This window comes from Rhipicephalus microplus, chromosome 6, assembly GCF_043290135.1.
Source record: "Rhipicephalus microplus isolate Deutch F79 chromosome 6, USDA_Rmic, whole genome shotgun sequence".
In the NCBI taxonomy this organism is placed as follows: Eukaryota; Metazoa; Arthropoda; class Arachnida; order Ixodida; family Ixodidae; genus Rhipicephalus; species Rhipicephalus microplus.
This window is the reverse complement of record NC_134705.1, coordinates 111,049,118-111,070,506: the sequence shown is the minus strand read 5'-3', so window position 1 is coordinate 111,070,506 and position 21,389 is coordinate 111,049,118. Positions and strand designations below refer to the sequence as shown.

The following is a 21,389-nucleotide window of genomic DNA, read 5'->3' as shown; positions in this document are numbered from 1 at the left end:
TTATCTTGGCAAAGAAAGTTTCCAGTTGTGGTGAAAAAGCTTCATCAAGCAACTAAATGCGGCGTGTTTTCGTGGTTCTGAAGAGGTGCTTATATTAAATAAAGATAAAGCAACCAGGGAACACCTTCTGAAAACGCTAAGCTCTTCAACATTTCTTAAAAAGCCACACCTTCGAGTAATGGCCGCGGCTCTTTGCACCGGGTATGCTGCATCTCTCGCATCTCTTTCAGTTCTACACTTCGCGCAAACTGGACGCATAATACGTTGGGCGCGGCTCGCCCGTGGTAGCCCTCTGTTGGGTGCGGTCTCGAGGAAATACACGCAAGGCGTCGCCCTCAATGGCAGGTGCGGCTCGGCACAAGGTTAACGCATACACCATAGTGGTCTCTTGGGTCGTCCCTAATGTCTCACACCTGGTACACCCGCTCTAGACCACTGATATACGCTTCAGCTACTGCGGACATAAATGTGATCCGAATGGCCGCCTCCCATCGAGATGGGTGCGGTCAGTATAGGCAGCGCCGGGGGAGCTACCGGTTTTCAGCGCTGATTTGGCAACCACGGTTAAGTCCTTACCGGAATGTTTATTGAATATTGGGCACTTACTGTGCCCTCGGTTTAGTTGTGTTAGGTCGGTGACCGTTGCTTTCAGGTTTTTGAATGTGGTCGGAATCGACTCGGCTGTAGAAAATGCATCAGCGCTGTTTCTTTTTTTTTCTTTTGGAGCACTATATACACCTTAACGAAACTTCATACCTTTGTACTGCATACAGTTTAAGAAAAGAAAAGGGTCCTTTGACTCTTCGTTGGGGGTTCTGGTTTGCCACGTATACGGCTACCTTTAAGGAAACGCGTGAGCTTTCTTCAGAGATTCTTACACTCTCTCTCAAGAGTCGTGGAACTCAAAAGTCAGTTAACGAGCCTCTTCAAAGAGAGTCACACAGGCGGCAAGCTGGGTCTCACCAAAAAGGGTAACTCATGCGCTTTTATTCTTATGCGTGACCGTATGTGTTCTTTGTGGGCGCACACACACACACACACACACACACACACACACACACACACACACACACACACACACACACACACACACACACACACACACACACACACACACACACACACACATATATATATATATATATATATATATATATATATATATATATATATATATATATATATATATATATATATATATATATATATATATATATATATATATACGTTTAGGACAGTGTCACAACACTCGAATTCAAAATTCTCTGTTCAATTCAATTGACAATATTTAACTATTGCGAAGGGCACAGAGTTTCACACCCTTTCTGGTAGTGCTGCATGCACCAGGCGCAGCCACATGCAACACTATCAGCAAGGGCCACTCGAAGGAGGTCGTGAAAGCCTGCGCCCTTCATTATAGTTGAACTTTGTCAATTGAATTGAACATATAATTTTCAAAAGGAGTGGTTTAGGCTCTGTGCGGTCTGTTGTCCCGCTAAGAGCGCACTACACCACACATTCAATTACTTTCCATGCGAGAACTGCAGCAGGTACGTACCTCGTTGCTTGTCTTTCTTTTTTAAAGTGATTTAAAGAGCATTATTATATATGTTGCACAGTTCACTATAGGAAATTGGTTTGTGAAGATAGAGTTATTTTTTGACGTCGCAAGTTATTACGAGTTACGAAACACTAAAAACGATAGGTTCGTATCGTGATGGACCCTAACTTGAGGTACTTTGGAAGATGAGTGGGTGAGAGAATAATTAAAATAATGTGGTGCACTTTTTCTGTGTAGTAAAAAGCTGCACTAATTTATTTAGTGCATGATACGGTAAGAAAAAAAAACAACATAAAGGAAACGCGTGAATAATAACGTGGATAGTTAGAATCGTGTGGCACCGTTTACACTTTCTTATTGTTTATCAAGAGAAAAGACAGCACGACTTTTTTTGTGACACTTTTCGAAACTATAATTTATCATTTAATGGCCCATTCTTTAACGATTGTGTTACCCTATAGGAAAAAAAAATGTTTCAGTGAAGAAGCTTGTCGTATAACACGAACGGAGAGAGAAGTTCATGAAAGACCATGTATCGTCGAGGAGATTTGAAATTTGTGGATGGTATGAAAACGACGGCAATTGCGAGCACCAGTGAAGTAATATGGTAAGGCTATAATAATTGGAATGCGTGTTCTGCCATAAAAAAAAAAAAGCTGTGGACAGACTCATAAGGGCGTAGCACTTTTAGACCGCACTATGTCTCTTCGTTGACAAACCACCGCCCGGCGTCTACAGCTGATCTAGAAACCGAAAAGTTAGTGATATACAAAGAGGTTATCAAAATAGAAAGCTGTTAACTAGAAGAACCAAAATAAAAAGCCATAACAACGGACAAACACAGACATTCAACCACCCGTATATCGAAGTATAATGCAACACAAAAGGTTGACCAGAACAAAACAAAAGCCTGTTAAACAGAGCAAAATAGATGGCGCGATTCATGATACACTGCACACTGCTTCTACCCCACCATAAGCATTCACTTCGTAGATATGCGTGGATTATTTTTTTCTTATGCCCGGACGCATGCAACTAACTCTGACGTCTTTGCTTCCTCGAGGGTCTACGTTTCAATCCCAACGACTGACAGCCAGTTAACGAGGTACTTAAGAGACATGATGAAAAAGAACCGCCCACTCGCTTGGAATACAGTTTCCTTCGCTGGCCATATGCCGTTACATTGCCCAAGACCTGTTGCTGCGTTGTTCCCGCCAGATGTTTGAATGTAACACCCGCGGAACGGGCACTCAGTTAGAAAGAATGTGAGCAGTGCACGTAGCGAGAAGCTTCAACGTTTGATTAATGAGGATGCCAGAGGATGGTAGGAAAGAGAAAAAAAACACGTATAGGTAAAAGTTGCTACATTGCAAGCACACATCCACCTTTAGACATTGTAATACAACGAACACCGCTTGTCATCTTGCCACACAGTTAGCACGGCGTTTTCGCAAAAGCGTGGGCCAATGATTGAGTGAAAACAACAATTACTTTTGAGGGTAGACGGCTTAACGTTGCAGAGATACGCATGACCCGTCTACACTTGATGTATGGGGAAAGGAACAATGCGAAGAGTAGATTTGAAAAAGCCAAGGGTTAGATGATAGATAACAAAAAAAAAAGCGCCAGGCCTGCACGGAATGCACAGCACTGTCACAGCGAGAGATATAAGAGCGACCTTTCAGAGCCTTTTCTTAACATTCTTTGAGTAACTGCTGCCAGCACACTTGCTGGGTACCCACTACGCCCAAAACAGTCATAATTTTTGTGTAGTTGCGTGGCATTCACTATGCTATTCTTCATTATTCTTGAGAGAAGCGTGGTATCCCATACGTACATTCTAGGGATACTGTGCATAATTTTAGGGGCGAAGCTCCTTATAACGGCACCCATTCGTCTCTCGTAGCCATTGTACTATGTAGCAAGTATAACATTTTGACCTCCAAGGTAGTGCCGGTGAGAGATTTCTTCTGTGCGGTGTTGAATAATAAAAAATAGTGCTCATTGTACATGCCAATGGATGCTGATGGGGAATGAGAGACAGGAGCATTCGGCTTCTAGTTAAAGCGCACACTGCGATCCCCATTAGCAGCCATTGACATGTACGCTGAGCACATCTGACAAGAAATGGTTGCTACGTTATAATCGCTGGGCGTAACCTCCTGGGTTTTAGAAAGGTTTAGCGAGCGTCGGGCCACAGTGCAATAATACAGTGAACTAGTATATACCATGAACTCGAGGTGGTTAAAGGTGGGAAGTAGACACGAAGCGCAAGCCGTAAGAAAGTGTGCGTGTGCCACCTCTCGTTTAGTCTTTGGAATGTCCGCTGGATGGCGATGCTTCCATATGGGGAATATATGATGAAAAAATACTTGGAGTGTTGAATAGCGGACACACAGACAGATGCATTGATGGACGCATGAACATACGCAGGGGTGGATGCATAAACAGACGCACGCACGGACGGGCGGATGGATGCATGGACAGTCACACAGACGGACGCATGGATGGACGGAAGCAAGAACGAATGGACGGACAAATGCTTCGCCCCATTCGCCATTATTCACTCCGTGGATATGCTGCCAATTTTTTTTTATTCAGTGGCTTACGATCAAGAATTAGGCCTGAAGTGGGTACCCGCCACAGTTAATACGTGAACAAGAACAAGCTTTTGCAATGGGTTGGATCATATTGGATGACCCACTCTTTGCGCAATTCGAATTGTGTTACGTCTGAGTGTTCTTTCAATGTTCTAAAACGCTTACAATACCCCGATTACTTTCCTGACAACAAGCCTGCCTGAGGCCAGTTTTCAAATGAGTTTGAGGCGCCGGCGTGGCTCTACGGTAGATTACTGGGCTAGCACGAAGCCGACCTGGGTTTGAATGTCATTGTTTCCTTAGTGTTTTCTATATATTTACGGAATTTAATGTTTGAAACTATTTCTTGCAATATTGGTTACGGACACCGGCGGCGGTTTCGGCGGGCAACTACGGCGCCGAACGTGACTTGTGTTCTGATCCCAGAAGAGCTTTCGCTGTAAAAAAATGAAACAAAAGAAATGAAAACTATATGCTTAAACGCAGCATAAGAACGGTAGATATCCTCTATGTGATTATAACTGAGAAGAATATGAAATAAACGTGTTTTGTCCTGTAGTAACAAATTGAAAAGGGCCTGTCGGTTCATAACTGGAGTGGAGAATGAGCGCAATGGAGACAGCGGCATCATATGAACTATGCCTACATCTTTCATACTGACTATGCACAATCACAGTTTTGCTTTCGAAAAGTTTTTCACTTGTGCACAACACAAGAAATGGCGCAGTACCACAAGAGTCACCTGTATATTGAATATGCATGTAATCAATAACTTCTGAGCTATCAGTCCACTCACGGACGTGGTTATGTGGCGAAAGTTACACACTGCAGGGTCCCCTAAACCCAGTACTTTACAGCAAGTGGCACACAGAAGCTTTGCGGTCTCCGTAAAAATTATGTGGGTGGGTGGCAAGTTTGGTCAACATAATGTGGACAATGGTCCGCACACTGTAGAATTTTGAGAGGCCCAGCTTCGTAGCCCAGGCCCCGGTATCCATGCAAGACATCATCAGTCAAGCCTCTGTTGCTGTCGTTTAAGAAGGTATGCTGGCCGGGGTGATGGGCAATGCCTGGACTTCATTGACTGAAAAAAAAAAAAGTTTCTCTCTTCGTATCGATGATTTCACTTTCCTTCTTAGTTCTTAATTTTTCAATTAACCTCCTTCTTTCGAACCGTGGAATACATGCAGCCTTCTTGCAATGGCTGACTAATGTCTTTAATATTCATTCTCTACGTCATTTAGTTCACCGTCTAGCCTGAGGTAGCCATAACCTTGTAATCCTCGTCGAGATATTTCATAATCTGCTTTTTGTACTATACATATCCTGTAGGCAAAAGCCCTAGGTGCGAAGCTTGTGAAGTGAGAAAAATCAATGTGTGGCGAAAGGCATAAAATTAGAGTGATCGTCAGTCAACAAAGACGCAAAATACAACGAGCTTATTCTGATTACTTCATGGTTGTAGCGAGGCTGCATTGAAAAAAGAAAACAGGCATCGCACAATAATGTTCGGCGCAAACACGATTTTGACAGCGATGAGAATGCCGGGGTTAAAATTGAATTAGGGCGACAATAAAATATTATGACTGCTTTCCTAGCATGCTCCATACTTAAACTTTTTGTTTACCAATCTACTAGCAATTCTATTTAGTGCTGCGTAGACATCGCTGTTTAAGCCCGAAGAACCATTTTCGTCTAAATGAAAACCAGGTTGACATAGAAGAGTGTCTCACGTGGTCTCCACCAGTGAGACGCTTTGAATGCAACCGCCGCACTAGCTGCCCTGGATGTCTGTTTGAGTCAGAAGTTATAATTTCACTGAAAGGTGGACGTGCATCTTAGCCCTTCATATGGTGCGAAATATTCGCACTGTTGTAAACGTTTATCGCCCAAGGCGTGGGGTGGATAAACTGTCAGCGGAGACATATGCGCTGACTGAGGAATAATACTCCCGCTGGTTCTCCTAATAATGTAGTTGAAAGTCAGCGTCATTTCCTATGAAAAACATTGGCTGATATGATATGTAGTATTGACTGGACAGCGCTGCACAATAATGCGAGGCTAAGGTAGTGCCATCTGCCATTTTTGAAGGTAATATATTGCATGCACACTGTATTGTTTAGTTTCTCAATGCATTGGCTCATGGAAACTGTAGGGCCCTCAGGTTTTATGCTCTGGCAGTGCCCTGCGTTACAGGATTTTAAAACAGAAGAAGACTGGACGACGGCAATCACAGACCCCAGACAAGACGTCCAGCTTCAGGCTGTCCAGAGGGCCCGTGAACGAGCGGAGAGGCATGGCCTCTCTGTTCCGACATGGGACTAGCCAACGGCTGGGTGGGGACCTACATAGTTGGCCCGCTGCCTTGCCTCTCAGGACCAAATAAAGTTGTTTGTCCTGTGTGTCCTCAGGTTTTACTTTTGCGTTTATATGTGTTAGAAAAATAATTGTGTAGTTAAACCATGCTGAAGTTCACTTTCTGTAACTCCGTCACCACTGAAATTAGAACGGAAGAAATGAAAAGAAAATTGCTGCTCGACATATCGCGTTCAAAAAAGTGCCTTGAATATTGTGATATTTGTAAATTGACAGACGTCCTCATACAACGGGGTATAAATATCGAACAAAACAGTGCAGTTATGGCAACTACATTGATCGCCGATTCTCCACTGCATACAAAAACAAAAAAAAACATGTCAGGCCCGAGCCCGATGATCTCACAAGGTGATCTAGCCGAAAATTCCTGGAGGCAGCCGTACACTGTCAATTCAGCTATGGAAGGCCCTACGAGGTGATCCCGGTGCCTCTTTGTTCATCGAAAAGCAAGTAACGTACACGGCTAGCAACAATATCAGGAACAGCACGCGACTATAACATTAAGTGACCGACAACGAGAGCGGAGCGGGAGGGTTGATCACCCGCCCAGGGGTCGTACGCAGTGGACGCCGCCAGTGGCGTCGCCTATCGGTTGCGCCGAACAACATCCGCCACACCCTCTGGTCACGACGCACCGCGCAGGCTACGACCCCGCGCGAGTCTGCACGTACCGCCGTCGGCGTCGGGGTGGACTTGCTCCGGCAGCTGCCGCAATAATCCTGGACGGGACAATCAGTATGGCCCGTGGCTGTTACTGCTGACGGGCCCGCTCACAAGGGGGATCGTTGCGCCGTCTTGAATTGTGTTTTGTGCGTGTTTGCAATGAGCTGTTCTCTCATCATCTGAGTGCTTGATTGCGTACGGAACTGCGCTGGCCTGCTAGGGCAACTAGAGGTATAGACGAAATGAAGTGGACTGTTTTATAGGCAGTTTGTCGGTGCTTGTTGAACCCAGAAGTGACCACGATTTCGATGTTACCGCGCACTCTTGCTTTACGAATAGCCAGACTTGGATGCCAGATAGACGTCAGTTAGATCAATTAGGCGCACACGCACTCACGTACGCACGCACGCACGCACGCACGCACGCTAAGACTAGCGGATTCAGGGGCGACAATAAGAAGAGGTATCAAATAAAAGAAACGCTCAGTAGGTGCTTCAATTGATGCGCAGAAGTAAAAGGGCAATAATTGTAGACAAACTCGAGCGTGCAACGTGCAAGAGCACCATTGGTGTGTAGACAATGTGAAACGGGCTTCTTAGCGAACTTTCGAAAGAGAAAAAACTTGTTGTTGACAGATGACGTGATGTATATAACGCATGGAGATTATCCATAGTCGTCTGACCATGCCAAACCCTTGTATTGGACGTAAACTGGTCATCAATGTCCTTACAGGTATAATAATAAACTTTGAATTAAATTGATTTCATTCAAGTGCACGAAAGTTAGAATTCGAAAAGAGAAGACAAAACGCATTGACGCTGGACGAGGCCCTCATAACTGAAGCAACAAATTATCTTTGTAAATGGGAATTGTTATAGCTTTATTATGACAAAATATAATAACCATTGGATTTTAACATCCCAAAACCACCATATGATTATGAGACACGCCGTAGTAGGGGGCTTCGGAAATTTCGACCACCTGTGATCCTTTAACGTGCACCCAAATTTAAATGCACGGGACTCGAGCAGTTTCGCCCCCAACGGAAATGCGGCCGCCGTGGTCGGGATTGGTACATAACATCATGGTGGCTTGTGATTTTACTCTGCCTGTGACATTTGAAACAAGGCCGAAGATAATAAGAAGGTGGAGGCTCGTAGATATGAAGAGCCCGCAGCTACGGCGTCTCTTATAATCGCATAGTGGTTTAGCGAGGTAACACGCGAGCTATAGTAGTTAATAATATTATTATTTGTAAAGTTAAAAGCCACAGCATAGCTGCGTGGATTACACTGGCGCTTTCATTCGACCGTATCTAGACATTTTGAAATAAACGGTATATAGAACATTTCGTGCCTAGCTCAAGAAATGAACGCTTCAAAAGCTGTTGCATCGTTCGCGAAGTACTCGTGTCGCAAAAACTATTATTCCCCACTCAGCCTTGCTCGCTTTTTGTCCCTTGAAAACTACACTCCCGCTACTTTCTATCAGAAACGATATATACGACTTTAATTAGTACGTACGTTCTTAGTGTGCCAAGTACCGGATGCCTGCTCGACAACACATATTTCAAACCAGTAGAAAGGTAAATTATCATTGTATTTGTCGACCAAAAAAGACGCCCAGAAAGGGAGGAACTATTTTCTGAAAGAATAATATAACAGAGAAGCAGCTGAACGTCGCTTTAAGACATTTCACGTCGACAGTTATGATAGTGATGATGAGCCTTTAGCTTTGCTGGCACTCGCCCACAAAGGGGGATCGGCCAAGAACCGGGCGGCAAGATCATCAAGTGAGTTAGTTTTGAGTCAGGCATTCAGGTAGTCTCGTAGCCGGAAATAATAATAAGAATAGACTAACAAGGTAATATTTTTGTTGCCATTATGTACGCGCACACGGCAGAGTAAACCTTCCTGTGGCTATAACCTAATGTAATTCTTCCGAAGGATAAATTACTGCCACGTTTATTTTTGAACCTAGCTTCTCGATTGGTTCGACCAGGTATCTTTTCCTTTGATAAGAATATCGTTGACAGGATAAAAAGAAATGATCTATTGATTCTGATTCCTTGTAAACGTGACATAACGGAGATGCTGTGAGTCTAGCTTTATGTAGGTATAAATACAGGTGCGGAATTTAGGATCGTAATCTGGTGATTGTAATTTCTAACTGCCGAGATACACACCACTGTTTGTTCCAGCAAAATCTTACATGTACGAAGTCTCTGTCTTTATCCAATGATAATTTTTATATTTCCTTGTGCAAACAAGCATTTCTATATCTGAGTGTTGTTACATAGGCGAAATCAGGTAGAATAGGTAAGAGTGGTCCACATAAAGATGCTTTGGCTAACGAGTCTGCCATCTCATTTGAATAAATCCCGCAGTGGCCATCTACCCATAGCAAGTGAAATTTTTTCAGGTTTGCTGGTAACAAACTGTTATATATTGTGATGAACCAGCACGTCCTGTTTTCATTCTCTTCGTGTTTGCCCTGATAACGCAAGCACCGATTTGTCCAGCGTTGGATGAAATAACTGTGATGAATAAGAGAACGAGGGGGGTAAAAGAAAGAAAGAGAGAAACAGAAAAGAAAAGAAATTTAAAAAAAAGTAGAAACAAAAAGTTGGCCCCGTATCTGCATGTAATCTGCAAATGTCGTCGAAAGACGATAGTCTTGCGCGTGGAGAGAGTGAAAAAAAATGCCCGCAGCTTCCCTCGGGAGAACACTGAGGAGGAGGCGGAGCATATAATTGGTTAACGGGGTGTTAAAGTGTGACTTACTTGGGTCGATGGCTAAATTGGTTAACGTGGTTGTGAAATGGGGTGTTAAATTGCGACTTACTTGGGTCGATGGCTAAATTGGTTAACGTGGTTGTAGGAGGGGGTGTTAAATGAGTGAACACGTACACACGTATGCGAAAGGGCGGCGCTGGTCGAAGGGACGTCGATCATTGTGTTTGTGGATTCGTTGGAATTCATTTCACCGCGACCTTGGACGTCGACGCGCCGTACAAACCAACCGACGAGCGGCAACTGAGCGAGCGAGCGCCGACCTTGAGTATATATACAGCTCGACGGCGCATGCACTGTCAGCTGTTGAATGTTCTCGAAGCGCGACGCCACATGCGCGTCCACTGGAGAATCAGGAGAATTGTAGATGTCGAACGCGGTGTGCAGAGGAGGAAGGGTGCACAGATGGATGGTGGAGGAGTGAAGCGCGCGCGGTGTGTAGAGGAGGAAGGGATGCACAGATGGTGGAAGAGTGGGCGACGGCGCGACGGCGCATGCGCGCGCGTCAGCTGTCGAATGTTCGAGAAGCGGTGCGGACGGCGCGGACGGCGTGGACGGCGCACTACAAGGCGCGAGTATAAGATGCTTCCGCATCTAAAAAACATTTATTTGATGTTCGGGCTGCGCAAGAAAATCGGTGATTGATATTCGGGAGGCGCTGCGTTAGAGTGCCTCGAGCGTGCAGCGGAGGCTCACGAGCGCATCAAGTCATGTCACACGTGAGCCATGAGCGACATCTGGCAGTTTCGTTTGGAAAAAAAAGCGCGCGGCCGTGAGCGCCCGTCTCCGAGGTGATAAGGTGTAGAATGCGAGGCGACGGGTAGGTGCCACCTCCATCTCCTCTTAGCAAAGCGTTGGAAACACTTCCCGTTCCATGCAAGCGTTGCATGGTAAGCGTAGCATGATAAGCACTATAGCACTCTTAGAAAAAAAAGTAGTAGTACTTGCTAACTTTAGGGCAGTAACGGCTTGTCACCTATGTTGCAACCCTGGTAGTAAGCGCAGTTAGTAACGGTGAGCATGATAACATTACCACCTTTGCTGTTACTACCAGCATTTGTAACTCTTACTACCGTAGCCGCTATCACTCATGCGTAGTAACTTTTAAAGGTTTCAAGAAAAAAAGTAGCAACCTATACTACCCTGTTTATTTATGTTGGCATAGTTTTTCTTCATTGTTAATGTTGATCAAGTGATGTCTTATTACTCCATAGCTTCGGGTAATCTTGCGTGGTGTGCAATGAACGCGAAGAACACATAGACTTAAGAAGTTCACTATGTTTTGGTGCTACAGTATAAAGTACACGTGGGGTGTATATAGCCACTACTTTGCAGATGCATGTCTGGAACAGGGAAGAGAATGAATTACAGCAATTGTGAATCTGGAGCGCTATACCATACTACCTGACTGTGTGTGTTTAGGAACGTAGCATAAGACTTTAATCAGCCTTACTACAAAAAAGATATGTCATATCTATGTATTATAAATGGGCCACAAAAAGGAATTATTTACAGTGACCGAAACAAGGTACCTTACTTATAAACATAGTCTCAGTGCATTTGAGTGCTTCACACAGCTAGTATATCAGCGGTTAAAAGGTAATAATCGTTTTTGGGGTGTGACGTGCCCGACCAACGATAATATTTGGAGAAATGTCATGGTGGAATAATTTTTACCGTCCTCCGGAATAATTGTGACCATCTTGTTATATTGATCCACCGATATTGTTAATTTTCTGTAAATTACTAAGTTTATTTCTAATGTCTAGTACAACGCGTGTAGCACTTGCTTATGGTTTGTTAACTTGTACTTCTTCGTTTCGGCAATATCAGAATGATGTTTACATATCTCGGTTGCGTAATTTAAAACATTTTTTTTTCTTGATCTACGAATATCTCCTGCGTAATTTTTCCGTTTAATGAAGATACGTCGTGACGATTCCTCTCATAAATTATCAGAATCGGAATCACACACTGTTTTGGATTAAATTGTCAGCAGCCGGGTAGCAAAAAGGTAGTAATAGAGCTAGATAGGAAGTAACGGATGCAGTTACTACCTCTTTCATTGCAGTTACTAACTGTTTACCAACACAGGTAGAAAACAGGTCGCAAAATGTTAGTACCGGCTGCAGCTAGTAGCTGTTTATTACCGTAGGTAGTAAACTGGTTGCAAAAGGGTAGTAATGGTTCTATAAAAAAAGTAAGCGCTGCAGTTACTACCTGTTTGCTTGTAGTTGCTACTTTTTTACTAAATTTTTTATAATAGTGTTTAAAATTATTATGTATGCGTTTTCTAGTAAGAGATGCATATGCAGAATGTATGCGTGCTGTTATGGTGCCCCAGACATGCGCAATAATTGCTTTTTAATTGACAATTGCACAAGCACGAATGCTCAACCTTGAGCGACATTGGTGGTTGCTGCGTATGGGGTCGGCCGTTTCAAGTACTCAAAGCAGGTAAGAGTGGACAAACAGACAAATGTACAGACAGACAGACAGACAGAAAGAAAGACAGAAATTTCTGCGTCGAAGGTCCCCAAGAAAGACTATCATCTTTAAAAAATTGTCAAAATCACGCATTCTGGGGCTGTAAAGCATTTCCTCCCCCAGAAACACTCCTGCCAGCTCGCTCACCTTCAGTGTAGGAAGGACGTATAAAAGCTCCCGTTAAGGAAAAGCAGCTCGTGATTGCTTCAAGGGAGCCCATCCTGATGTCGACTTCATCCGAACTTTTCATCATGGCGAATATTAATTGCTGCTGACATTTTTCGTGCCAAGGCCAGGATATCAGGTGCACTGTAGCGAGGCATACCGAATAAATTTTGACCACATGGTGTTCATAAACGTGCACCTCAATGTAAGTACACAGGCGTTCTTTGCATTCGGCTACCACCAAAACACGCCCACCATGGCCGGAGATCGAACCGGGGCACTGTAGCTCACCAGTGCGACACCTTACGTGTAGAGCTACTGTGGTGGAAAACTAGTTAGAAATAAAAAAATAATATATAAATATATCAGTGATATGTTTCTGGCAGCTTGTCATGTTCGCTGAAATATAGAGAATAAATAAACCCGAGAAAAGAAAATATAATAAGAGAAACGCAACATTAAACAAGCCACAACCCAGGTTGGTGGAATCTTTAACTCTGTTGCCGCCTGTCGGCAACTAAGATAGGCTGGTAATGTGAGCCAGAAATATCGCTTTGTAGGCGAAGAGAGTTACTAGGAATGTTTAATTCCAGGAGCACGCGTCTTAGTCCCACTTAGATTAAATAGTAAAAAAAGCATAGAAGCTTGCTGTTTCAAAGAGCGACAAGATAAACGAGTTTCAAATGAACCGCCATCCCGTGAAGCTCTTCATGTTTTTTTCAGTTGCCGGTAGGCAGCAGCACAAGTCTTGTTTGATGCATTACTCAGTCGTCGAGAGGTGGCGGTAGCAGTCCATACTTTGGCGAGTTGGCCTCAATTTCTTTTTTTCGTTCACTCCGAAAAATGATCGAGTCAAAAAAAAAAAACGTCTGTTTTGTCCCACAACAATAATCGTCATACGGCTCGCCTGTGCTTCCTTTCTTCAAAAGTCGGCGCTGGCCACTTTCCCTATGTCACACTGATAGCGTGCATGTCGTTGGACACCTCAGTGCCGGGCGCGAGGCAATGATGCTAACAAAGGAACGCAAGATAGATGACGATCATTGTTCTGGGAGGAACCGAAACCATTTTTACTCAGATCATTTTTTAGATTGAGGCGGAGGCAGCCTTTTGGTTGCGAGAATTGTACTTATATTTCCGGCATTCCGCAACCATAAGGAGATGTTCTTGTTATTTTAACTAGACCACAAGCAGTATGCGAATGTTTTATCGGGCCTCTGTTTGGAGGAGAAAGCATCCTCTGTAGAATATGTACACACTCTAGACTCCAAAAAAATTAGAATTTGGGGAGTGTATGTGCTACACAACGACAATCGTCCTCTACTGCGAGTACTTTGTTCGCGCTATCACCGCGGTTCCGGTAGTTTGCGGTCGCGAACGGTGCACGCGTTATCAATGTGATATTGATAACGCGCGCGCCGGCAGGAAAGTGGCCATCGCCGAGTATTCAAGAAAGGAAACGCGAGAAATGAATTCAGACGACGATTGTTTTTGTGTAGCAAAACTACTATCCGTATACTGCTTTTTTTTCGTGGAGTGATATTTATTTTATTCGGTGCTCTGTGTCAATACTGCTGGTGTTTCTGCAGCGCATAGGACCGATGTGAAGCCGCGTAAAGTAAATAACATAGGAAGTTTGTGTCGTGATCTCCTTCTTCAAGTTGACATAGATGCATTCAGTAATGACATTGCAGAACACGTCTCCTCAGCGCTGCAGAATCACCTTCCCTGTTTAGAGACCATGAGGCGTCATGAGAGAAATATCAAATGCACAGAAATTTATATTTAGCATGTAATTTTTCCACGCATTCGAACGCAATAGACGACTTTTCTTATTTTATGATGAAAAGTGCTTTTTTTTTTCTTTTACTCAGTGTGGTGGTGGCGCACCGACAGGCTGTTGCTTTCTTTTCTGCGGGAAAACTGAAATTTCGGTAACGTAGCAATGGTAACAAATTGGCGGGAACATCTATTTGGGACATTTTTCCTTTGTTGCATCTACGTGGGACCTTCAATTTTCCAGTTGTATATAAGGTACTGCAATAGCGCTATGCTAATAGTAGAAAAGTGGCTTTTTAACGGTCTTCCAGAAAACAATTCAACCATTCGACCAAAATGGTATATCCGAATGGGGTATTTCAGTGTTGACTGAAGTGAATTTTGACAATAGTTAAGGAGGACCTGCTGCTTCTCTTAGCATAGTTGTTAGAAGAAGAAAACGTGAACAATTCGTGGAATTTCGCTTAAAAGTTCACCTTCGCTCAGTAAGAGAGGGAGCAAAGAAAATAAATTATCGTTTCGGATTTATGTTGTGCGTACGAAGCTTCACACGAAGAAAAAATCACAGCATATCCCCAAAGTAAATACTGATTAATCGGGCGAAGCATTGGAGAGTTTAATTTCTAAACCGTGAAACCATCCACGAATATCGCCTACTACATCATAAAAAAAACGTGACACACACTGTTTACATATATACAAGAAATTTTATTAATCATAAGTGGTAGCTATACGTCGCTTCCATTCTCTCTTCATTATAACATCTTCACGGTAGGTGAAGCGGTGGATCGGTGGTGTGGCGTAGTGGGCAGTTTGCAAAGGTGGAACTAATGGCGGTCTCGTAGAAAGATGGGATGGACACAGTGGGACAGTCCATGGTTCTTGAACGCGAACCTGGATACAGGTAAACGACCGTCTTGCATTTTATATTGGCTACTTCTCAACACTGTTTGATTTACGGTCGATGAAGTGGTGGATCTGTGATGGGGCGTAGTGGGATGTTTGCAAGGAAAAAGTAGGGGGCACTTTGCAGAGGTGGAACTATATGTGGTCACGTACATACATACATACAAGGATTGGCCAGACTCAAGCATTTAGGAGCTTTGTCTCTAAGAAGAGCATGTATTGAAGCAGGAAATGGAGACTTAACGTGGATGCGTCAGTTCACTTGCTTGGTGAAAGCTGTGTCGTTGTGGTAGTGGTTAGAAGAGGAAGAAGGCGCCTAGTTTGACCAATCCGATAGAAAGCAGGCGCAGTGCCCGCAGTGTACAGAAAACACGTGAGCGTTCCTTACTGGTGCTGGCGCAAATAACTGCCACAGTGCCTGCTTGCCAACTTGTAGTGTGTGAGGGGAATACCCGCAGGACTAGTTGTCCCGACCCAATAGAAGCGTACCCTTGTCCGCAGTAAACATCGCCTTCAAGTAGTGTGCAGGCAGTGTCTCAGCTGCATAAAAGGTGACATTGTAAGAAGTCATTATTGGGAGTCTGCCATTTACGCTATCCCGTGTACATCAAACTCACTACAACCAGTGCTTCGCGTTCGTGCGCTCATGCAGGCTTCCGCTCACTACGACTACTTTAATACGCTCATGGTCAAATCTAGTCATATCACACTATTTTGTTAAAGAACCCACAACGAGGAATTTAATACCGCTTATAGTTGGGTATTTGCACTTCCTTTCTTGATCCTGTCGACGTTGCAGGCTTGAACGTCAACACCGGCAGAAAAATGATGGATTTTGTGACGCGTACTGCCTCGCTGATGAAATAGAACTGGGCGAGCAAATCAACAAGATTTTCAAACGTACAAATACCTGCAGTCGTGTCATTGTACCTTGCAATGTAAATGAATGCAGTTTGGACTCTCGTATTACTTTTATACGCTTTCATGTTCTCATCTCACTACAATATGTTTTCAAAAAGTGAGGCTACCAATTCTTCAGCCCGAGCTTTTTAATAAAATGGTTTTATTGAGAGCATCTAAGGCCTTCGTCTTAATGAGTAAAATATGCCCGGTGCGAAAGCTAGAACCTTCTACAGGTGCGCTCACTTCGTGCGTGCTTTTTTCTCGGTGCCCCACCTTCTATTTGAGTGGATCTCAAGATCCACGGAAGCGTCAGACAAATAAAAAAACTCTAAACATTTGCTCACTTCTGCTATTGTCATTTATCGCTCTTAGACTGTTCGTAGTCACTTAGTATGTTGAGTTTGACACCGTCTGTTAGTCCATGCTATTATAATAATTAGACGAATGTTTATTGAAACTTATACACAATCAATGAATTTATCCACTTTCTTCCTTATTATTGCGTTGCTGTCACTGTAAATGATGAGTAGTACTTAAAAACCGCGACTTTTGTGACAACGTAAGCCTTTATGGCTACTCGATGGAAGAGGAGATACGAATGCAATTGTCACGGGTCCCGTTAATTAGGGAGGCGATCGCCGGGCTAATTCCAAGGGCCGAGGTATCGGCCCCCCCAAACCACACCACGAAAGCGTGGACAATTTAGAACTGGTCCTTTTTGGCGCGCCAGCGGATGCCGGCTGTGGCCCAAAGAACAAATTAGAGCCGAGAGTTGACAGACAAAACAAAATTCTATTCTCAATAATGGCAGATTAAAACAATACACAAGTATGCACACTCCACAATAGTTGAGTACAATATGTCACCAATCAAACAACGTACTACACAGTACAATCAGCCACACTCGAAACAATGGACACAGACAACAATACGCACTACAATGCAGTCGCATGCATTGAACAACCAAGACACACAAAGACTAAAGAGATAGAAAACCTATTCAGTCCAAAGTTCTTGGAACAAAAGTCTGGATGATACTCTTCCGAGAATCACTCACTCAAAGTCCAGCGCTGCTGTCGTTCCGCGGTCCCCAAAGTTTCTCTTCCAGGAAACCTCACGTCTTCAATTGGCCACTCTCCAGGCTCCAAACTTCTTCGCCGCAAACACGCCGGCTTCACACACGCAGCGGTTGCCACGCGTCTTCGCTCGATAGCGGTAAACACGCACTCTTGCCTGAATCTCGAGTCGTCACCCTGAGGTGGAAATCATCTTCTTCTCCTGCTTTGTCTCTACGGACAAAACCTTCGCCGACTACACGGCGGAATCCCTACGCGCTCTGGCGCTAACTTCCGTCTTCTCCTGATCTCTCGTCTCCGCTGCTCAATTAAATACCTTCACCGCGAGATTCCAGAAAGTTCTCATCCTTTCGTCGGCGTGATGCGCAGCGAAGGCTGGGGGAAAGCGCGAGACGGTACGAGAGCCGTCCGCAACGGATGGAGAAGGACGCGCGCCCGGGGAGTCCCTGGATGTTCTTTTTCTTTCTTTTTTTATCGCTGACCCCGTGGCATCACTCCGGCATTTTGTCGCGAGAATTCGGTGGCACGCCCTTTTTGAGCGCTCGTTTTGTGACACTGCCCCCCACACTAAGAAAATTATCTCATAATATTCGAAACCACACAAACGAGCGCGAACAGTCCCCACACTCTCAAGGACTGTAACATAGTCCGTCGCTCATGACACGTCACATTCACAATTGATCACTCAATACAATTGTACATTGTAATTCAATCTCACAACACATGAGATATAACCGCAGGTACATGAGTACAACACTCCATCACATATTCCAAACAATACAAATGTACAAAGTTCTCTCATTACAATTGCACACTACTATACATCACGTCACAGCACAAACAGTTCGACACTTGTGACACAGGATAACAGAATAACAACACAGCCTATTGCATTCACTGCTGTCAGACCCTTTCCAAAACATTCAAAGTCGGCTATGGTAGTCGGCACCAACGTTCTCGCTTCCCTTGATGTGCTCGACTCGGAATCGATACTCTTGCAGAAGCAAGCTCCACCTCAACACTTTGCTGTTGAGCTGTTTAGCCAGTTTTATGTATGGGAGTGGCTGGTGGTCAGCCTGGACCAAGAAAGGAACTCCGTAGAGATAAATATTAAACCTCTCTATCCCCCACACCAGGGCTAGACATTCTCTTTCGATGGTGCTGTAGGATGATTCCCGGGGAAGTAGTTTGCGACTAGCGTATGCTATAGAATGGAGGGTACCTTCATGTGACTGCAAGAGTACAGCCCCGAGGCTGGTGTCGGAAGCGTCGGTGCGGAGGATGTATTCCTTGGTTAAGTCTGGGAGGCGGAGCACGGGAGGGTTCGAGATGCATTCCTTGAGTTTCGCAAATGCTGTCTCGTGTGTCGTCGTCCATTTTACTAAGTTGCTTTCACCCTTCTTGATCAGTTCTGTGAGAGGGGTGCTGATCTCGGCATAATTTGCAATGAACTCCCGGTAATAGCTGGTCAACCTGAGAAAAGCGCGTACCTGTCGCTTCGTCTTTGGGGCGGGTGCAGCTTGGATTTTGTCGAGAGTCCTTCCCAATGAAGCAAGCATGTTTTGTCCAACGTGATCACCAAGAAAATCAATCTCATTCATTCCCCACTCACACTTGCTCGGTCTCACGGTCAACCCGGCAGCCTGAATTCGAGCGAAGAGTTGTCTGAGAGTGGATAGGTGTTCCTCCCAGGTCGTGCTTGTTATGAGTACGTCGTCGTATGTAATGTTCAACGCCCGGGATTACCTCAGTGACTAGTCGCATCAGTCGGGTGAACACGGCGGGTGCCGTTTTGATCCCGAAAGGCATGTAGCAAAACTGGTAGAGACCGGATTTTGTCGAAAACGCAGTCTTAGGTTTCGACTGCTGGGAGAGTGGGATTTGCCAGTAGCCTTTAACAAAATCTAACTTAGAGAAGTATCTTTTGTTTGTGGCACTGGCAAAAACGGCATCTGCTATTATGAGGTTGTTCAGGCGCCGGAGGTCGACTACAAACCACTTGGTTTTGTCCGGTTTGTCCACAAGCAGCACTGGGGAATTATAGGGCGATTTCGAGACTTCGAATATGCCCAGTGTTTTCATTTGCTCTACCTCGAGCTCGATGTCTTTAGTCGTAGCGAAAGGTAACGGGTACTGTTTGACGTGGACTGGGGACTTCGTCACTGTCTCGAGGTGGCACTCCACCCAATCTGTCTTGCCTGGGACATTCGAAAATATTTTAGAGTGCGCTGTCATGGTTTTCTCCAACGCCTCCTTTTGTTGGTCCGTCAAACTTGGGCAGATCTTGACGTCAGTAATCCCTTCTGTCTGCACGAACTCCGGCACCGGTAGTTCCTGTTCATCTCCATTGTCGACAACCCCTACGATGACTTGGCATTGATGTGGGGCATCTCGGTTCGTTTCCCGCTCCGCATACTTCTTCAGCAAATTGGCATGGAAAATTGTCGGCCCACTCGGCGTCTTTATGGAGTAATCGAAGTCCCCAATTGTGGCCTGCACTTTGAAGGACCCTTTCCAATGCATCAAGAGTGTATTTTTGTCAGTTGGGAGCAAGATGAGAACCTTATCCCCTGGTTTGAATATTCTATCCCTTGATTTTCGATTGAAGTGCTTAGCGTAGCGTGCTCCCGCCCTTCGGAGTTCTTCGTGAGCTAGGCGGCACGTCTCTTCTAGACGATTTCGGAGATCCAATACGTACTGGTAGGTTGTCTTCAGCTCATCGTCCAGCTCTTGGTTCGTCCAGACTTCCTTTAAGATCGCCAGGGGTCCCCGCACATGTCGGCCGTACAGTAGCTCGAACGGTGAAAAGCCGAGACTAGCCTGGGGAACCTCTCTGTACGCGAACAGCAACGAACCGAGGAATCCTGCCTCCGGGTAGCGCGTGGCGCAATCGACAAGCGTCAGGATATAGCGGTTTCCTGGACAAGATGGAGGTCTGATAGGGCCTACTATATTAATAGCTACCCTTTTAAAAGGGGTGTCTATGACGGGGGACTGGCCGAGTGACACGTGTGGCACCCTTCCTTTTGGCACAGTTCGCAGGCAGATATCGCAAGACGCCACGAACCGTTTCACGTCGGCTGTGACACCTGGCCAGAAGAATTCTTCTTGAATTTTGTCCTTGGTTTTCTGGGCTCCCAGGTGCCCAGCCATTATCCCATCGTGGGCTAGCTTCATAACAGACTCTCGGCGGTTCTTCGGCTCCAAGAGCTGTCGTATCCGTCGACCACTCCTCCCCGTATAGTACCTGTAGAGCAGTCCATCTTCCTGCTTGAACATTATCGCGCATTTACTATTACGGCATCTGAGGTCCTTGTCGATTTGCGCAAAGCAGGGTTTTAACGACTCGTCCTGGATTTGTTCCTCGGCATAGCTGAAGCTCGAGTCCTCCTCAGAATTGGGTGCAGGGAGGGGCTGGAATGGCTTCGACTGGGCTTTGGTCTGTGCTCGGGTCGTAACGGTGACTACGTCCTCGTCGGACGCGGCTGGTTGGTTGTGAGGGTTTGCAATCGATGGTGGATTGATCTCTGGGTCCTCTTCCAGTGGTTCGGGTTGGTCAGGCGAACGGGCGCCCACGATGTTCCCCGCGATTACGTCATACAATGGATCCTTCATGCAGAAGGCAGAAACAGTTCCACTGTAGAAGGGCGTCTCGATCTTGACCTTGGCCTCAGGCAGCCTCATGACCGAACGGTCGACGGTGTAAATCAGGCTGGTCTGGCCCGTGAGTTCGTTGTCGCGGACTAGGTCTCTTCGTACTATTACAGTGGAGCACCCAGTTTCTCTTAAAACGTCTACACGCCTTCCCGCCACTTTTCCAGCCATCACAGGCATTCCCTTCGTAGCACCTGTTTGCTTTTTTGTCATTACAGCACCCACAATAGGAATTTTCTCCCCATTTTTCAACTCTACGAATCCATCGGTGACGTCTTTAACGGTTTTTGGTGCCACTTGTGCACAGGATACCTGGTGAGTTTGACTCGCTCCGATACGACATGCGTCTGCCTTGTGCCCAGTCTGACCACATTTGAAACATTTTACAACTGTAGGGCTCGTGAAGTTAGTTCGAGAGTTGTTAGCG

At 45.1% G+C, this 21,389-nt stretch overlaps 1 protein-coding gene across 1 annotated transcript in view; it reads right to left on the bottom strand.

Annotated features, from left to right (window-relative positions):
* LOC142765981 (uncharacterized) overlaps positions 1–21,142 on the bottom strand; it is a 125,174-nt gene extending 104,032 nt beyond the window's left edge. Inside the window, exon 1 of the mRNA XM_075867789.1 lies at positions 18,921–21,142. Within this exon, the coding sequence (XP_075723904.1) occupies positions 18,921–21,142 (2,222 nt within the window). The remainder of the gene's footprint in view (positions 1–18,920) is intronic.
* Between the last annotated feature and the right edge of the window lie 247 nt (positions 21,143–21,389).